This window comes from Neofelis nebulosa, chromosome 1 (assembly GCF_028018385.1).
Source record: "Neofelis nebulosa isolate mNeoNeb1 chromosome 1, mNeoNeb1.pri, whole genome shotgun sequence".
NCBI classification, from domain to species: domain Eukaryota; kingdom Metazoa; phylum Chordata; class Mammalia; order Carnivora; family Felidae; genus Neofelis; species Neofelis nebulosa.
Genome location: NC_080782.1, coordinates 66,738,364 through 66,758,279, shown reverse-complemented (window position 1 = coordinate 66,758,279; position 19,916 = coordinate 66,738,364). Strand labels below are relative to the sequence as shown.

General features: G+C 37.6%; 1 protein-coding gene across 8 annotated transcripts in view; it reads right to left on the bottom strand.

Moving 5' to 3' along the window:
- The window catches only part of NSD1 (nuclear receptor binding SET domain protein 1), a 148,887-nt gene that overhangs the window by 26,449 nt on the left and 102,522 nt on the right, over nt 1-19,916 (bottom strand). For all 8 annotated transcript variants that reach the window (XM_058724337.1, XM_058724370.1, XM_058724348.1 and 5 more), the window contains 6 exons: nt 18,208-18,326; nt 17,118-17,261; nt 14,557-14,680; nt 7,391-7,591; nt 5,901-6,080; nt 60-216 (listed from right to left, as the gene is read on the bottom strand). In XM_058724337.1, coding sequence (XP_058580320.1) covers nt 60-216; nt 5,901-6,080; nt 7,391-7,591; nt 14,557-14,680; nt 17,118-17,261; nt 18,208-18,326 — 925 coding nt within the window. The remainder of the gene's footprint in view (nt 1-59; nt 217-5,900; nt 6,081-7,390; nt 7,592-14,556; nt 14,681-17,117; nt 17,262-18,207; nt 18,327-19,916) is intronic.

Below are 19,916 nucleotides of genomic sequence, written 5' to 3'. Positions count from 1 at the left end.
CCCAAGAAACAGAGGATGGTAAAAAAAAAAGAGTGTCAGTCTCCTTCATGCTCACTCACCTGTATCGTCCAACTTTTACCCAGACAATTTCCCTGTAATGGGGCTTTTTGCCTGCCTTACAATCATTGCAATACCAGTTTCCTTCAGGGATATCAATGTTCAGGCATTCACGATGAAAAGCAGCAGGGCAAGAATCACAGCACAGAAGGCTGCCTCCTGTGGGAATCAAAAAATCTGGCACTCAGAATCACAAGGCCGCATATCATGACCCAGATGAAATAGCTTTTGCTCCTAACCAATTATTTATCTCTCAGCTAAAGACTTAGTAATTTATCCAGAAAGGATTTTCTACAAGAGCATTTATTCCCTCTCCAATATTCCTTGGGGGTTTGTTAGATCCACAACCTTGGGGGTTTGTTAGATTCACAACAAATAAATATGAGATCTTACTGGCAAAATGAGGTTAGGGCAATGAGGTCAGAAATCAACCTCTAGGGTGCCTGGCTGGCTCAGTCGGTTGAGCAGCCGACTTTGGCTCAGGTCATGATCTCACGGTTCATGACTTTGAGACCCATGTTGGGCTCTGTGCTGACGGCCTGGAGCCTGCTTTGGATTATGTGTCTCCCTCTCTCTCTATCCCTCCCTTGCTCACGCTCTCTCTTTCTCAAAAATAAACATTTTTAAAAAAGTTTAAAAAAATCAACTTCTAAAAATATATACATGCACACATATTTACTTCTTTCTCTTCACACACCAGAGACACACCAAATAAAAAGGATACCAGTGACACACAATGACCAGAGTATGAAGAGCACAAATTTTAAGTGATGTCAATTTTGAGCACCAAGATCATATGGACCTTAGGGAATTCACTTTTCTTGCTAAGGTATCATTTCCTCAGTGATGTTTTCCACAATCACATCTATTTGAAGACTAGATAAGTGAAAAAATGGCCCAGTAGTGTCTGACACATACACAGTCTCCATATGGTCAGTTCCTTCCCTCTTTTGAAATTACTCTTTAATCATTTTTATGTTTGGTACTCTGACACCTATGGGCTCTTTTCAGAGTAACATTTATAAATGCATAAACCTAACATATAGATTGGAAAGACAATGTTACATTAAGATATAATTATCAAAATGTTAGAACAAAAAATTATGTTTCTTTGTAATGCAAAAATAAGATCTAGCAGTAGCAATGACTGCAAAATACTTTAAGATATCTACAACAAATGAAATACCTATGATTTTCACAATTGACAAAAAAGTCACAGGTACTAAAGTGATTTGTTGCCCTAAAATTCAGTTAAATGTATGTTCTCCCTTCTCCATTGAGGTTTTCAGACACCAGGATAATTACATATATTGCAATGACAAGGAATTTTCACTTCCTAAAGATTTTCACTTAAAGTGATTCAATTTATATGTCTGAAGCTGAAATCCTCATGGTTACAGACTGTAAAGAATTTCAGGTAAAGAGGAATCATATTTAGGGAATATAATAAATACCTTAAGGCCACAAATGAGCATGCTTCAAACATGCTAGACTCAAACATGTAACTCCAAGTCTTGTCCTGAAGAGTTAGTGAGGGTAAAGCCTTAGCAAAATATATGTTCATGTCTAGCTTTATATGTTCATGTCAGGCTTTCTGGCCTCATGACAACTTTCTATTCTTGGAGATCCCAAAATAAATTTTGTTTATGTAAGCTAAAAACATGTATATTTACTAAACAGAAATCAAAATTAAGAAAATTTTTAAATATTTACTAATTCATTTAAAAATATCAAATTCTATTAATATAAATTTTGTAAAAAAAAAAATATCTACTTTCCAAAATAAATGTTAATGGGGTTCAGTGTTTCACATTTTTACAAATATTTTAAACTGAATTCATTGCAATACGCTGTTTGGTTGAGGCACATGAAGAAAATCTGTTCTTTCTCAGATAAATACTTATAAAAAAGGACTATTTTAGTAACTTGTTCAAGACGTATACAAATTCCTTCTTTGATACTACCTATACACTAAAACTCCACAGGGTAGACTTTAGTTGCAATGTCAAATCTGAAATAATTTCAATAAACTTTTAGTACTACTACATTAAAATTCATTGATCTGTCTTGCACTTTGAATGGATCTTTTATATATGCATGGTTTTTAACTTTTTAATGTGCACATTGCACATTGGTCATATGGAAAATACTAGTTTGCTGAATTAGGTAGATCTTCCAAATGTTGATCTATTTCATTATATACTATTATAATATCAGTTATTCATATCATGAGGGTTTCACAATAATACTAAAAAGCTGTTAAGCTTCAGGGTGATAGTTACCAGTTTTCAAAATTCTAATTTTCACTTAAGAGCTCAAGTTTTATCACTGGCAATGACTTCTGTCTGTGTGTTTTCCTTGAAAACAGGCTCACTTTTATCCATTTTCAAGAAAATGTTTGACGAATATCCAAGTGTGAAGAGCCATGGTTTGTCACAGTAATTCTTACAACTACAACTGGCATTCCATGAACAAGGCAGCTAGTTCAGACTGCAACTCAACTGCATGAGTGCTTTAACATAAGATAACCATCAGTATACAAAAGAACCACTTTATATGCACTTCCCATTTTATAATACAGAATATTAAAAACAATGTTCACCTGAGGATTGATATTTAATAAAATTAATGATTATTATATAAGAATAGTCTTGTGTGAAACTTTTTTAAAAAAAACCAAGAGTGTGTGGTGACACAGAACACAAGGGACTGCTTCTACTTATATGGTTTAGAGCCACTGCCTTGATTTCTATTAGGTGCAGCAGTTTTACCCACCACTAGTTTTGAACCATCAGTGTAAATGTCAACAAATTAAAAATGGCAAGTAGTATCTTACTATTATTATTATGAAAAGAGTTATGATTTCATGGAAGCCTCTGAAAGGGCCTACACTTTAAAAGCTGCTACTGTTGCAGCTACTGTTTTCTCGGAAACTCAGTTACCATTATGTATATCCATTAATGGATTCAGTAACTTTTCAGTTAGGATGCTGCATGTTAGGAATGCTATCACATGGGCACTCTCGCTTTTATTCATTTCATCCCATTCTGGAGTTAGAAATGGTCTAATGTTGAAACTGTTCCATCATCCCATCTCCAAGAAATGTGGAAAACTTTTGGAGCCTACACTTCAGCCTCCCAGACACCTGTTTTTATTCTAAGAGTAGAATTACAGAATGTTGTATTTAAAGTTTATTTATTTTGAGAGAGACTAAGCAAGTGGGAGAGGGCGGGGGGGGCGGGGGGGAGAGGGAGGGAGGGAGGGAGGGAGGGAGAGAGAGGGAGGGGGAGGGAGAGAGAGAGAGAGAGAGAGAGAGAGAGAGAGAGAGAGAGAGAGGGAGAGAGAGAGAGAGAGAGAGAATCCCAAGCAAGCTCCACGCTTTCAGTGTAGAGCCCGATGTGGGGCTCTATCCCACGAACTGTGAGATCGTGGTGTGAGCCGACATCAAGAGTCGGATGCTTAACTGACTGAGCCACCTGGGTGCCCCCAGAATGTTATATTTAAAAGCTATTAAATACCAAACTCTTGTCTTTAACTTTCTTCTAAACAAAGGAAGAGTGGTATAATAAATAGGCAGCAGTGTTCACAAGACAGTGTTTATAAGGAGCAGGTATTAGAAGAACAAAAAGAACGTCCTCTTTGTGAATTAAAACATCTCTACCCCAAAGGCTTCCCTCTTTATCCATAAGTGCACTTAACGTGCTTTTTGTTTATTCTATATTAGCAGCATAGAATGGTTTGAGGATACAAACCATGTCCTCTAAGTGTATCTTTTCCTTAAATTGTCATGTTACATGAATCTTCTAAGAGCACAAAAAAAGTCCAAATTGACCACTTCAATCATATAAAGCAGTTGAAAAACCTTCTTCTATGACTTTAGCACTATTTAGTATATCCAAATTTCTCAAGAGGGATGTTTATTCAATTAGACATACTGACTTTTTAAATGAGTCCCTCGGAATGTTCATAACCAGCCAAGTTTTCATGAAATTGCATAGCCAATAAGTATTAAAAAAACAGAAAAGTGAGAGAAATTGTTCCCCCTAAATTACTAATCAATAAAATTTAGTCAATTTGAAAAGTAATGAAGAAACTACATGAGAACTGGTGTCACCATCAACACCAGAAAAAACAGTGAAGCAATGTCCACAACAGTCTTAGAATAAGAACACATATCCTGTTTTATAGTAACCCAACACATGCTTCTAGTATAGAGGCAAATGATGGATAGCCTCAAGCAGAGAAATAAGCACCACTGGGTGCTTCCTAGAAGTTCAGTCAACCAAGAGAAAAATTAAAATAAGGAAATCAGAATTATAAGCACCATAGTAAATAGAGTAGTGATGATTACTAAACCATCCACTTACAATAACTAGCAAAAATCAGGCTGTGAGGAATTGAAAGAAAATGTAGAAGCTTAACACTAACTCTATCAAAGAAGTATGTTTTAAGTTGAAGAAAAAAATATATAAAGATATAAAATTTATTTTTCTTCCACTTTAGAAGAACTTTTAGGAATACCTCTAACAGTTAAGAAATACTTAATATTGGGGCGCCTGGGTGGCGCAGTCGGTTAAGCGTCCGACTTCAGCCAGGTCACGATCTCGCGGTCCGTGAGTTCGAGCCCCGCGTCAGGCTCTGGGCTGATGGCTCGGAGCCTGGAGCCTGTTTCCGATTCTGTGTCTCCCTCTCTCTCTGCCCCTCCCCCGTTCATGCTCTGTCTCTCTCTGTCCCAAAAATAAATAAAAAATGTTGAAAAAAAAAAAAATTTAAAAAAAGAAATACTTAATAGATGTTCATAAATTCCTTCACTTTCCTTTTATATTCATGAATAAACGATTTAACAAAAAAGAAACACAATTGTACAATATAATACCATCTTCTAGAACTATTTCTATCTAGATATATACCCCTGCTATCTGCTTATGTGCACAAATGTCTTATGTAGTATCACTTAAATTTTTTTTTTTTCACCGTTTTTTATTTATTTTTGGGACAGAGAGAGACAGAGCATGAATGGGGGAGGGGCAGAGAGAGAGGGAGGGAGACACAGAATCGGAAACAGGCTCCAGGCTCCGAGCCATCAGCCCAGAGCCTGACGCGGGGCTCGAACTCACGGACCGCGAGATCGTGACCTGGCTGAAGTCGGACGCTTAACCGACTGCGCCACCCAGGCGCCCCTGTAGTATCACTTAAAATTAAGTAATGATTTTTTCTGATGGTGGAACTTGGGACGATTTGGGATTATTTATTTATTAATTATTATTCCTTACCTCCAGTTTATTTAACATATAACATTGTATATTAAGTGTACAACATAATGACTAGATGTATATACTGTGAAATAATTGCCCAACTAAGGTTAGGTAACATATCAAACATCTCACATAATTATAATTTTTTCTTTTTGGTGGTAGTGAGAACTTTTAAGACCTACTCTCTTTAGCAACTTGCAAATATGCAATACAGTATTAGTCACTATAATTACCGTGGTGTACATTAAGTCCACAAACTTACCAATCTTCTAACTGGAAGTTTGTACTGTTTGATCACATTCCCCCATTTTCCAAGGGTGATTCTATTTCCTTTCCCTTATCTTTCTCTTTGTTTCATTTATCATTTTAATGAAAATAAGGTCATTATTCAAAATAACAAAATAAAACCTCTCCCTTATCAGGGAAAAAAAAACAAGTTTAAAAGTTCTGCTATGTTATCCTAAGTTCAAGACATTACATTCCAATATTTTCTCTACTAACAATGTGAAGAAAATGATTTTTGTTGCACTTAAAATATTGTATTAACCTCTTTTTAGACTATTCATACATTAAGCAGTCATGTCTTACCTTCTGAGCATACAAAACACCAGCTAACGTTAACATGCTCATGATTTCGGCAGCCCCGCCGAGGTGTAAAGTGATTAGGGCAGATGATACTATTAGATGCAAGGATCTTGGACCCAGCAGCCAGGCAAAAGTCATTGGCATGGTATGCCACAGGGCAGCGGACACAGCGCATCAGACGACCTAAAATTACAAGCAGGAAAACCAGAGTAGCAGACAAAAAACAAAGAGATTAAATATAAAACAACACCAGTTACTGAAATCTTTGTCAGCACTGAGAAAATGTCACTAATAGAAGGAAACACTACTAGGACAAGGGATGATAAAACACATAATTCACTATGAAAAGCTCAGATGGGAGCTATGTGATAAGTTGCCACAAAGAGTCAGATCTCATGACTATTAAGTGAGCCTGCCTCACCAAGAAAAACCCTATATAATCCATTGCCTAGACTCCTAGGAAACCTGGAATCAGCCTCAGACTAAATAGAAGGGATGTGCACAATCAGAAAGAAGGCCAGCTGGGAGAGAGAAAGACTAATAAATAATATTGCTTGGTACTATGTGATTCTTAAAGCCGGAACTTTAAGGTGAATGAACCCCTTCCAGATAAAATATATCCTCTAACATGTATCACACCAAATAGAAACCATTACCAAATCATCTAAATGTAATCTACAATAACAACTAAAAATGGGAAGGTAAACTGATGGTTAAACTGTAATTTTGATCAAGCAAGTTAAATTACTGTACTTAAGAGTGAGGAGATCTATAAGTCCAAGGAATCATATTACAAAAGGTACTGCCAGTCTAATTAAAAGCAAAGGCAAAACACTGCTACATTTTTCCTCCTCAATCCCCTATGGGAGAAATGAGGGCTCTGTGGGCACACAGGCATTTAATAGTAGAGACACAATATTTGGCTTGGGAAAACTAGTAAGAGACCCTATTATTATTGAACAGAAATAAATGACTGTTTTCCCAATGAGAATAGACCTAAAAACTTGGATTTACCTGGAACTATAGGCAGTTTTGGAAACTTTAGCTCTCAATCTAACTATAATGCAGGAAAGAGGTTTTAGGATAGAAGTTTCCATTTAAAAAAAAATAAACCAACACAAAACAAAAACCTCAATTCTACCCAAAATGCATGTCTGAATGATATCACATCTGACAACCATAGATATAAAGGGTCCATAGGAAACGAATAATACACTTTGGCCTAATGGAGTAGGGGGAGAAAGGCATGTAGCACAATATTTTCTCAAACTAAGAAATCGAAATATTTCAAACCACCACATAACATTAGGGCTCCACAGAATACAATGTGGGAACTGCTAGACTAGTCCATTATTCTCCTCTCACATAAAATGCTGACACTCTTGACAAAAGCTAGAGAGGCCACGAAGAGATGCCAGATAGCACCTGGAAATACACATTGCCAATGAAAGCGAGGTTCTACAATTAGACTGGTCCATGTGAGAAACTCATACCTTTAGATGCAGAAACACTGGCTGGATTAGCAGCATGGCAGGTTATACAGATGTGGAGGGAGCACCGGAAGCCCTTGTTCTGCATAACAGTGGGTGGATACTTCTGGACACACTCTTCATGGTAAAACTTTCCACACAAGGGCAAAAGGCACCTTTTAACATCTTCCCCACTCTGCTTACAAACAAAACAGGTATGGATTCCTGGGAAACCGAAATAAAGTAATAAATTAACACCAATTTAAGGGTTCATCCAATGCTAAAGCATTAGATGAAAGTTTGTAAGTACAGAATTCTGTACTAAGTTCCAATATGGGGTGTGTGTATGCATGTGAGTATGTGTGTGTGTGGGTGGGGGGGAGCAGGAAGGGTAGTTCCCATACCAGCAAGCAATTCTCCAACACCAGCTAGGTATCTTACAATTCAACTTAATTCTGAGACTATATACCTGGCAATAACATCATATCCCACAGATTAAGGACTCAGTTCTACATGACTGCCCCATCCTCAACTTCAGATGCCACTCTCAAGTTCAGGTTGTCACCTATACTTCTGACTGGCTATATATCAGAGGTTCTCATGACCCTGTCTTCCTCAGGTTTGATTAGTTTGCTAAAATGGCTCACAGAGAAAGATTTTTATTTATTTACTGGATCACCGGTTTATTACAAAAGGTTGTAACTCATGAACAGCTAAATGGAAGAGACAAATAGGGCAAGATATGAGGAAAGGGTATGGAGCTTTCATGCCCTCTCCAAGAGGCACCACCTTCTTCTTAATCTCCACATGTTCACCAATCATTCAGAAGCTCTCTGAAACCCACCCTTTTAGGTTTTGATGGAGATTTCATTGCATAGGCATGGCGGATTAAACCACTGGCCAGTGATTCAACCTCCGGCCCTTTTTCCTCGCTAGAGATTAGGGGGCTAGGAATGAAAGTTCTAGCCCTCTAATCAGGATGGGTTCTTCTGGCAATCAAGCCCCCATCCTTAGGTGTGTCTTTCATTAACATAATAAAATACACACAGGGGCGCCTGGGTGGCGCAGTCGGTTAAGCGTCCGACTTCAGCCAGGTCACGATCTCGCGGTCCGTGAGTTCGAGCCCCGCGTCAGGCTCTGGGCTGATGGCTCGGAGCCTGGAGCCTGTTTCCGATTCTGTGTCTCCCTCTCTCTCTGCCCCTCCCCCGTTCATGCTCTGTCTCTCTCTGTCCCAAAAATAAATAAAAAATGTTAAAAAAAAAAAAAAAAAAAAAAAAGAAAAAAAAGAAAAAATAAAATACACACAAAGGACATCTTTATCACTCTCACCCCTTAGGAGAGACCAAGGTCTTGGGAGCTCTGTGCCATAAACTAAAGACCAAAATACACATTTCTTAGTATAAATCACAATATCACAGTAAAGAACTTTCTAAGAGACTGATTAGGATGACAACGTGAACCCACTGAACAATCAATCACTACTGAGAAAATCTTGACAATGTTTGCTTGCTAATGTGACACAATAGGAACTACACATTACGTACAAAGCATTCCTGCCAGAAGAAAACTGACCTGAAATTAATTCAGCCTCTAGATCTAACTACAAGTTTCCAGGAAATATGGAAGAGATAGAGGAAGAAGTTAAAAGGACACCTCAAAGATGCAATCAACCAAATTTACAATGTGGAAAACTGAGTAGGACAAATCACCGTTGTCTCAACAAATAAACGACACTTAAAAATAGGGTGGGAGTAGTAATGTTGTAGATTAAGAGAAATTAAGAGACATATCAAAAAATAAAGAAAACCTTATCTGGATCTTGATTCAAACACTATAAAAAGACATCTTTGAAACAAATTGGAAAATTTTTAAATGAGACTGGGTACTGTATAATTTTGCTACACATTAGATATATATCTTTAAGTAGTAACTGTTACACCTTTTGAAATACATGGGTAAACAGAGGTAGAACACCAATAAGTACTGAAGCTAAGTGATGAATACAGGGGGAATCTTTACACTGTTCTACTTTTATAAATGTCTGAGGATTTCTTTCTTTTCTTTCTTTTTTAATGTTTTTGAGAGAGAAACAGCGAGAGTGGGGGAGGGGGGGAGAGGGAGAGAGGGAGAGGGAGGGAGGGAGGGAGGGAGGGAGAGAGGGAGAGGGGGAGAGAGAAAGAGAGAGAGAGAGAGAAACACAGAATCCGAAGCAGGCTCCAATTCACAAGCAGTGAGATCATGATCTGAGCCAAAGTCACATGCTTAACTGAGTGAGCTACCCAGGTACCCTGAGTGTCTGAGGATTTCTGTAATACAAAGTTTAAGAAAAGAAAAAAAAAAAAAAATCCACCTCTCTCTGAGAAGCAATACAATGTAAACGAAAAAGCTCAGGCTTGAAAGACACATCTAACTTGCCTCTGACATTTGCTGGAAATAGAAGCTCATTAAAATAGCCCATCTCACCTATAAATAGTAAGTTTACCCAACTAGTAATGATTTTAGGAAAAATTTTTAATTATGCATTTGGAAAGAAGCAAACTACTTACTGTCTAATGCCAAGTAACTCACAGCCAATATTAGATTAGAATAACCTAAATTACGGGACAGTCACTCCCCATTAGGAAAATAGGGTAAGAAATGACTCCTTTATTCTTACTCTATTCATCTTTACTAAAACCAGAGTAAAATTTCCTACCCTCAAAAATAATAACTCTTTACCTCATGTCCTATACAAAAATTGATTCAAACTACACCATAGACCTAAATATGAAACCTAAAACTATAAAATTTTCATTAGAAAACAAAGAAAAGCTTTGTGACACTGGATTATGCAAGATTTATTCAATATGACACCAAAGCAAAATCTCTAAAAAGAACAAACTAATAAACTGAATTTCATGAAAATTAAAAACTGCTCTTCAAAAGACACCATTAAGGAAATGAAAGACCAACCCACAGATTGGTAGAATAATTTTAGAAGTATGTATCAGATAAAGAACTTGTGCCCAGAATATATACAACGGGCTCTTAAAACTCAAAAGTAAGAAAATAAACAAATTAAAAAAAAAAAAGATCTGAACAGACACTTCATCAAGATGTCAAAAAAGCACATTAAGATGCACAGGGGCACATGGGTGGTTCAGTTGGTTGAGCGTCTCATGTCAGCTCACGTCATTATCTTATGGTTTCTGAGTTTGAGCCATGCTGTCAGTGCACAGCCCACTTTGGATCCTCTGTAACCATCCTCTCTGCCCCATCCCTGCTTGTACTCTCTCTCAAAAATGAACATTAAAAAATTATTAAAAGTATATATATATAAACAAAAACAAAAAAGATACACAATATCATTCATCATTAAGAAATGCACATTAAGGGGCACCTTGGTGGCTCAGTCGGTTGAGCGTCCGACTTCAGCTCAGGTCATAATCTCACAGCTCATGGGTTCGAGCCCCACGTTGGGCTCTGTGCTGACAGCTCGGAGCCTGGAGCCTGCTTCGGATTCTCTGTCTCCCTCTCTCTCTCTCTGCCCTTAACCCACTTGCATTCTGTCTCTGGCTCTCTCAAAAATAAATAAACATTAAAGAAAAGAAAGAAAAGAAAGAAAGAAATACACATTAAAATAACAATGAGAAGGCACCTGGGTGGCTCAGTGGATTAAGAATATGACTCTTGATTTCGGCTGAGGTTATGACCTCACGATTCATAGGATCAAGCCCTGCATCAGCCTCTGTGCTAACAGGGTGTAACCTGCTTGGCATTCTCTCTCCCTCCCTCTGCCCCTCCTTGAGCACGTGTGCACACGCTTGCTCTCTCTCTCAAAATAAATATTTAAAAATAAAATCACAATGAGATACCGTGATACATCTGTCAGAAGGGCTAAATTTAAAAAGACTGACAATACCAAGTGTTGATGAAGATGTGAAAGAACTGAAACTCTCATGCATTACTGATGAAAATTTAAAATGGTACAAACACTTTGGAAAACAGTTTGAATGTTTCTTAAAAATTAAACATATACCTACCATGCCATTCCACCCTTACGTATTTACACAAGTAAAAAGAAAATGTGTCCATCCAAAGACTTGAATGTTCACAGCAGCTTTATTAGTAATACCCCAACCTGAGAACAACCCAAATGTATATCAATAGATGAATGAATAAACCACCTGTGATATATCCATACAATGGCATACTACCCAGCAATAAAAAGGAATGAACCTGCAACAATGTTGTTGAATCTCAAATTAACTATGCTGAGGGATGGTTTCACAAGGTGTTATATACACATACAGACATATATATGTCAAAACATATCAAACTACACTTTGTGCAGTTTATTGTACATCAACTATACCTCAATAAACTATTTTAAGACAGAGAATGAACTACTGATACACACATTAACATAGATGAGCATCAGAAATGTTATATGGAGCCAGACACAAAAAACTATATATGTTTTGTTCCACTTCTATATATGAAACCCTTAAAAAGTATAAATTTAATGTGTAGTACCAGAAAGCAGATCATTATTTGCCTGAAATAAGATTTGGGGGAGAGAGGAGCATAAGGATCAACTGTAATAAGTACAAGAGAACCTTCTGAAGTGATGGAAATGTTCTAAATCTTCTCCATGGTTGTGGTTACACAGATGTATATAAATTTTATCAAAACCTATCAAAACATACATGAAAATGAGTGCATTTTATAGTAGGTAAATTATACTTCAGTGAGGCTAACTTAAAAAAAAATAGTTTTGCCTTAACTTGGTCAGAGAATATCACATTATAATAAAGATAAGACCAGTGGGGTGCCTGTGTGGCTCAGTCGGTTAAGCGTCCAACTTTGGCTCAGGTCATGATCTTGCGGTTCAGGAGTTTGAACCCCGTGTTGGGCTCTGTGCTGACAGTTCAGAGCCTAGAGTCTTCTTCAGATTCTATCTCCCTCTCCCTCTGCCCCTCTCTTGCTCGTACTCTCTCTCTCTCTTTCAAAAATAAAATAAAATATTAAGAAAAAAAAAGGTAAGACTAGCAAAACTGGATCATTTGCACAAAAGGCAAGAAGCTCTAAGATTAGGATAAGAGATATGCACATACCAAAACATTTTTTTCTAAATTTCATTTACAGGGCTGGATGGCACTATTTTCCATAATGATCAAAAAGCCCACCATGCAGGGACAAAATGACCCACAGCTATCTTGTCTTCCAGCTTTTATTCACAAGCTACTAAAAGTAGTGGCAGAAAGATGAGATAACTCAATGTGACAGAGCCACTTATTTAAAGACACAAGTTGGGGCACCTGGGTGGCTTGGTCGGTTGGGTGTCCGACTTCGGCTCAGGTCATGATCTCACGGTCCGTGGGTTCGAGCCCCACGTCGGGCTCTGTGCTGACAGCTTAGAGCCTGGAGCCTGTTTCAGATTCTGTGTCTCCCTCTCTCTGTGACCCTCCCCCGTTCATGCTCTGTCTCTCTCTGTCTCAAAAATAAATATTAAAAAAAAAAAAAAAATTAAAAAAAAAATAAATAAAGACACAAGTTAATTCTGTCTCTTGTTCCCACATGGACTACTCTAAACCTACACTCTATCCTTCAAGCGAGAGACCACCTTTCCCCATCATTCTCACCAATGTAAGAAAAAAACTTCAGCTTCCTTCTTCTGCCTCCCAACTTCAAGGAACATTCCTATTTTATCTTTTTGCCTCTTCAAAATTATTCTCTCCTGTTCTATAACTACTCCTCCAATGATTCCCTCTTCTGTTATAAGAATTTATTTCTCTATGTGGTTTTTAACCTTTATCCTACCAACACTCAAGATGTTCTTCCTCTTGACCCTATAATATCCTCGCTTCAACTACTGCCCTCTTTTCCATGGTATCAGGCTTCTATAAGAAATAGCGTATACTGGTACCCAGGCACCCTTCAACCTGGTTTAGTATGGCACCCTCTGGCAAAAAGTCAAGCCTTTCCTCACTGACAAATACAACTGTCTCTTTTTACGCCAGGACCTCCTTGGTTTCTCTGCCACATCTGCCACTGCTTATGACACCCCACTGCCCCCGGCTTCACAGCCATTCTTTGACTAGCTCCTCCTCACCTTCCAGTAGTTCTTCTATGTGGGCATGCCCTAAGTACTGTAGTCCGCCTGCTTCTCACTCTACACATGCTTTCACTCAGGGCAGGATCATTCACACTTACGATTTCAATGACTTAGGAGTGTAACAGCTGTCATCCCCTATTTTTTTTATTACTTAAATGCTGTAACATTCAGTCCGACTTCACCTCATGTCATGAGTTCGAGCCCCACATCAGGCTCTGTGTTGACAGCTCGGAGGTGGGAGCCTGCTTCGAATTCTGTGTCTCCTTCCCTTTCTCTCTCTGCCCTCCCCCGCTCACTCTCTCTCTCTCTCTCTCTCTCTCTCTCTCTCTCTCTCTCTCTAAAAAATGAATAAACGTTAAAAAAAATTTTTTTTTAAATCTGTAACATTCACATATAATGCTGAAGAAAGAGCAATCTCCTTAGCACAGCCTGTGAGGTACTTTACAGGCTGGTTCCATCTGACCATTCTTAGTTTCTGACCCAATTTGTATATTAGAACTCTTAAAATAGGTCTTTCTCTTTTGGTAAACAGTTTTGTTGACATATGATATACACACAGAAAAGTACAGCATCCTAAGTGTATAGTTCACAAATAACCATAAAATAAACTTGCTTATGTAATCACCAGTCAGCTCAAGAAACAGAAAACACTGACAGTAATCCAGAAATCCTCCTTGTCACTACCAATGCCTCTTCCCTAAAATACCTTAAACACACAAACCTATGCCTCCTATTCCCTAAACAGTCTATACTTTAATTATTGGACCTTCTATTCTTCCTCTCCCCACACCAATGACCATGTCTCTCTTAAAACCAAACTCAGTTTTTTTTCTCTGTGGCACTTGTTCATCTTTGTTTACCTATCACTTTAAATGTATCTCTACTACAATACTTTTGCACCACACTATACCATAAAGTCATTATTCACTTGGAATTCTTTTCTATAGGCAAAGATTACAAAGCACCTATCCGTGTCTGCAGCAACTAGCCCAGTATCGCCACAAAAACAGTGCATCCAATAAATGTTGGGTTTTCCTATAAAACTTAAAACTCAGACCATCTTTGGAAGAAGATCCTTCTGTATCTACTTCACCTGTGCGACATTCATTGCAGATAAATTTTCCTCTCGGCATCTCAGTTAGTCCAAGGCACTCCAGGTGGAAAGCCCCACAGCACTGAGCCTCACATAACAGCAGCTCACCCAGTTTCTCACAGTTCTGTTAAGAGAAAGAAAACAGGTATGTCGACAGAAAAAGGATTTTAAAGTCCCGAACAGAAGGCCTTCATGAAGGCAGAGGTTAACTAGCAGCTTTCTAGAAAGCAGAAAGCCCTCTCTTTATTCAGCCAATATTTAGTGATTAACTCCTCTATGCCAGGTACCACAAGGTCCCTTGGCTTTCATGGTTCATATATTCTAAGAACAGAAAATACAAGTAAACAAACAAACAGGAAAGATAATAAGATTAAGTAGAGAATTCAAATAGCTATTTTGGATTGGGTGATTAGGAACGGCCTCTCAGACAGGGTTCTGAGCTACTAGTCAGTCATTTAGTCAGACAGAAAGACCAGGAAGACCAGTACAGAAAGTCCACAGACAGGAAAAACTATGTCATGTCTAAAAATCATAAGGAAAATCAGTGGACTAAAGTGGAACAAAAGTTAGAAGTGGTAGAAGATGAGGTAAAAAAAGGCAACAGCCTGATTGTGTGGCCTTACACATTATGGTATAGTTTCAGATTTTATTCTCATTAAAAGGTATACCATCAAAGGTCTTTACCAAGGGAAGGCTAAAATTAAATATTCATTTAAAAACAGATCTCTCTGATTACTACATGGAAAATGAGTTCAAGAATGAGATATGTGAGAACAGTAGCAAAGAGACAATCAAGGAAGCTACTCTAATAGTTTAAGCAAGAGATACTGACTAGCTAGACTTGGGTTGTAACAGTCCCAAAAGGGCTCTACTCAAGGTTTGAATGAACTCTGAGATACATCTACAACCATCTCAGAGAGGCCACTTTTCTAAGATGATCTCATCTAAGATAGGGTGCCATTTTTGATAGAGCCTTAGGAAATAAAGATCTGGATGTTTGTTTCAAAACACCGTAAGATTTATGAAAATTCTGCAAATTCCCAACATTTGTTACTTTTATGCCTCTAACATCCTGACTTGTTTCCCCATACTGATTAGCAGAAAAATATAAAAATGACAAAAAGTCTTATACTTACTGGGTGAGGAAAGGTGACTAGGCAAGTCTAATACATTTAAGAACCCAAGAAACAGAACTGGTCTTGGCCACTTAACATCATAACTTAAATAAACAAATGAGTAGGAGAACTTTGGGGAAAAGGCCAGAGGCAGCCAGGGTTAAGAACAGACAGACTCCCAAGGTCTTAATCAACCTATAGTGTAAGTTAGTCTTAAACTTTGTCTCTTTCATTATCTCCTATTCACATAAAAATTGACAACTGCCATGTTTTATATATTCACAGTAACAGTGATACCAGCTTTTATATACAATAAACAAGTCTGCTTTCATCATTTAAACAGGAAAACTTCAATTACAATACATATCAAAGAATAATGTTTTAAAATTAACCAAATGTTATGGACTAACCCTTTAATTGGGATGATTATGTAATTCATCTTTCAGATTGGGAACCATAATAAAAGGACACAATATTAATAAATTATACAAGGACAATAGATTTATTTTTTTTTTTAATTTTTTTTTTTTTCAACATTTTTAATTTATTTTTGGGACAGAGAGAGACAGAGCATGAACGGGGGAGGGGCAGAGAGAGAGGGAGACACAGAATCGGAAACAGGCTCCAGGCTCCGAGCCATCGGCCCAGAGCCCGACGCGGGGCTCGAACTCACGGACCGCGAGATCGTGACCTGGCTGAAGTCGGACGCCCAACCGACTGCGCCACCCAGGCGCCCCAAGGACAATAGATTTAAACAAAGAGTGCCCAAACAATCCAGGGCCATAAGGCCACTATAGCTTTAGCCATTTTTTTCTTGATAATCTTTGTGGGCATACACTCTCTGAGGACTAACAGTGTGTTTGGGTGCTCACCCGAATATGATCAATCTTTATATAATAGCGAAAATGAACAAAGAAACAAAGTTGAAATTCTATTGTTCATCATAGCATATCCTGGGCTTGGGTTATTTTTATTTTTTAGCCATTTTAATTAGAAAAGAGGAAGAAAAACCAAGTATCTTCAATTTTTTATATGTCAGCTTTTAAGAATTTACAAAGGTAAATCAAGCCCATAAAGAGAGAGCATAATCAAAGCATCCATTTAATGGACTCTACTATCAAGTCTGATAAAGGCTCTTTAGAGAGAGGCAATACAACAGAGTGGTTAGGACTCTAAACCCAGATTGCCTGGGTTTCAATCCTGGCTTTGCTGTGTGACTATAAGCAAGCTATGTAACATCTTTATGCCTCAGTTTCCTCATCTATAAAAGCGAGGATAATAATGGTAATCTACTTTACAAGATTGTTAGGACTATATGATGTAATTTAAAGTGATGGAAACTCTTGACATATAGTAGGTACTACGTATATACTTATTAAGACATGAAGAGGTCTTCTTTTAAAAGACAAGCAAGCAATCAAAATGCAAGTGGGAAACATCTTCTACCTGACAGACATTCTCCTTGAGTGCAGCTCCTCCGCCTCGTTCACCCTGCAGCTTTTTCGATGCTGGCATCCCATGATCATTCTCTACACCCTCCTCAACAGTGTCCTTGGGGCTTGCAGCCGTTCTGTGTGTCATCAGTTCTCCCTTGCAGAGAAAAAATAATGTCCCATATCTGTATTATTCATGTCTCCTCCATTTGACCCCCGCCCTCTGGGCTGCTATTTGTCTAGCCATTAAGCACTTACAGATGTTCAGCCAATCACGCGGGCGGACTGCATGCAATGTTAGTTCTAACCCTGCTGTGATTGGGCGGGTAGTGGGCGCCTCATGCCCTGCCACTAACTGCTCTGAGGCTGTTCCACTGGAACTTTTTGAGCTGTTCCATTTTAAGGTTTCACTAAGGGAGAGAAAACATTCTTAAGTTTATTTGATTACTTATTTGTCCTTCCAAGATCAGTGTTTCCTAAATAATGCCCACCTTGGGCATTCTATTCAAATTATTCTGGAAAGAAACACTCTGTATCATAATGTGTAATGCTGACCTGACTTGCTCTATTTCTCTTTTAACTTGAGTTGAAAAGCCAGAGATGGCATCAATGACTGCACTGATGCTCTGCAAGGAAATGGTTTTAAATCCACCTTTGTTTCCTTAAAGCCAATGTTTATAAATATTATTCTAAAATTAAGCAGATGCTGGTTTCAAGAAATAAGCAAATTGAGTTTCCTTCCCCTCTAAATGTAGCAGTCTCAACTATAAAAGGGCAGTATGAAAGTTCACTCAGATTATATGGTTACTTGGCATTGTGCTCTTTGGTTTTAGAAAAAGCTTACTTTGTGATGAAACAGTTACAAAATTTATCAGACACCTAGAGCATAGGATGTTAAAGATCATACCCATAGTTGCCATATATTGTCTTGCCTGAATTTTACTAGCATCAGACTCTCTTTCTACTCCAGGATTCCTATTACAGCTTTTCATTAGCTATTTCAGTAGAACATTACTCTTAACTCAAGGGAAAGAGGGATGTGGCCTCTACTGTAAAAAGTAGATTTGCTTTGGAAGGTCAAAAGATGAGGAACTGAGTAATACCTCTGAGATTGGAGTTTCTTTTGATGAGTCGTCATTTTTCATTTTTTTACAATGCACCTTGGCTGTAGAATGCCTCTGTCGTTTTCGCTTCCTTGGTTTATCAAATATCTTCGTAGTGCCTATGACAGGAAAACAGGTGTTACCTCCTGGCTAATCACTTACATGTCCAAGAACTCCTATCCTCAACTAAAAGGACCTCATAGAATTATGGAATGTTAGAATAAAAAACCAATCTTAAAGCCCATTTAATTCCCCAACTTTGTACATGAGGGATAAAGGCACAGGGTGGGGAGATTTACCCACAACTACATAATTAGTTGGGAAAATAGGTACACACATATAAATTCTGCCTCATACAGATTAAATAGTAAATGTATAAGTAGGTTAAAACAATTTCATTTTACATGATTGAAATGAAAAACTTCTTAATTCCTCAAAGGACTTTAACATCCTGTAAATGGGGAGGAAATACATTTAGTAGTCAGGAAAAGATACTAAAATTCGACCTCCACAATTAAAGATAGTACATTATAGCACTATATGATTTAAGGATTAAGATGAAAAGCTGAAATACATAATATCTGGCTTGAGGAAAGGGAGATCTCCCTTAATACATTTACTAACTTAAAAGATATTTAGCAATGGTACTATAACGTTGAACATCCAACAATTGAAAATATATGCATGCTCTAACATGGCCTATATACAAAATGAAATTCCAGTCCTTCCCTCATTATATTTTATACTTATTTCACCTCTTTGTTACAGAAATATCAGGAATCTAAACTAATATTTCATAAAATGTTCCAGGATAATTAGGCTAGGTATCAACATGAAGGCTAGACTTTGGAAAACTGGCTTAGTATTCTCTTCTTGGGACTGCCTGATACAGATGGAGAAGCTCTGCTATCAAAGCTGCTGGCTGCCTATAACTAAAAGAATAATTAACAGAATAGCAGAATGAAGGTTCAAACTTCTCAGTAGCTAAAATATTCAGATGAAATTTACAAAAGATAAAGAATAAGTTTTAGGTTTTACAAAAACTGGAGTATAAAAGTGTAAGAGAAGAGCTGATAATTACTTTGAAAGTTTTTTTCCTAAAGCAAGCAAATTGATGAAATTATATTTGCACACAAGATTAACATAAGTGAACATATTGCTAGATTTACTTACTAAAAAACTTAATAATCATGGGTCACATTTAAAGATGTGCTCATTTAAGATCACATGCAATATAACCTTCCCATGATATCCTTTGCTGGCACATCTGATGCTATGTGCTCAAATCTGGCCTAACACTTCAGAAATAACAGTAATCAATAAATGGCACCGGCAGATGATCAAAGTGACACAAAGAATTGGCATGTAGAAAATTTGGGGTGTATAACAAGATGGTAGTGTCGCAATGAATGTGGTCACGTCTGGAATTAGTCCTCCCAAGTCTGCCACCTCTTTCATCTTCACATTCTCTATAAAATAGGGATAATATGGATAATATCCTAATTCTCTATAATGCTTTCGATGGATTAGAGATTAACAGTCCTAAACAAAGGAACTGAGCAAAGGACATGGTAGAGCAAATGCACAAACTATGATTACTGTATCTGTTACTCAATAAAGAGCTGCCCATTCCTCCAATTGGCAGAACCAAGATCACCATGTCTAAGTTTCAGGAGTCAGATTAAAAAACAATTTAAAATATTTCAAAG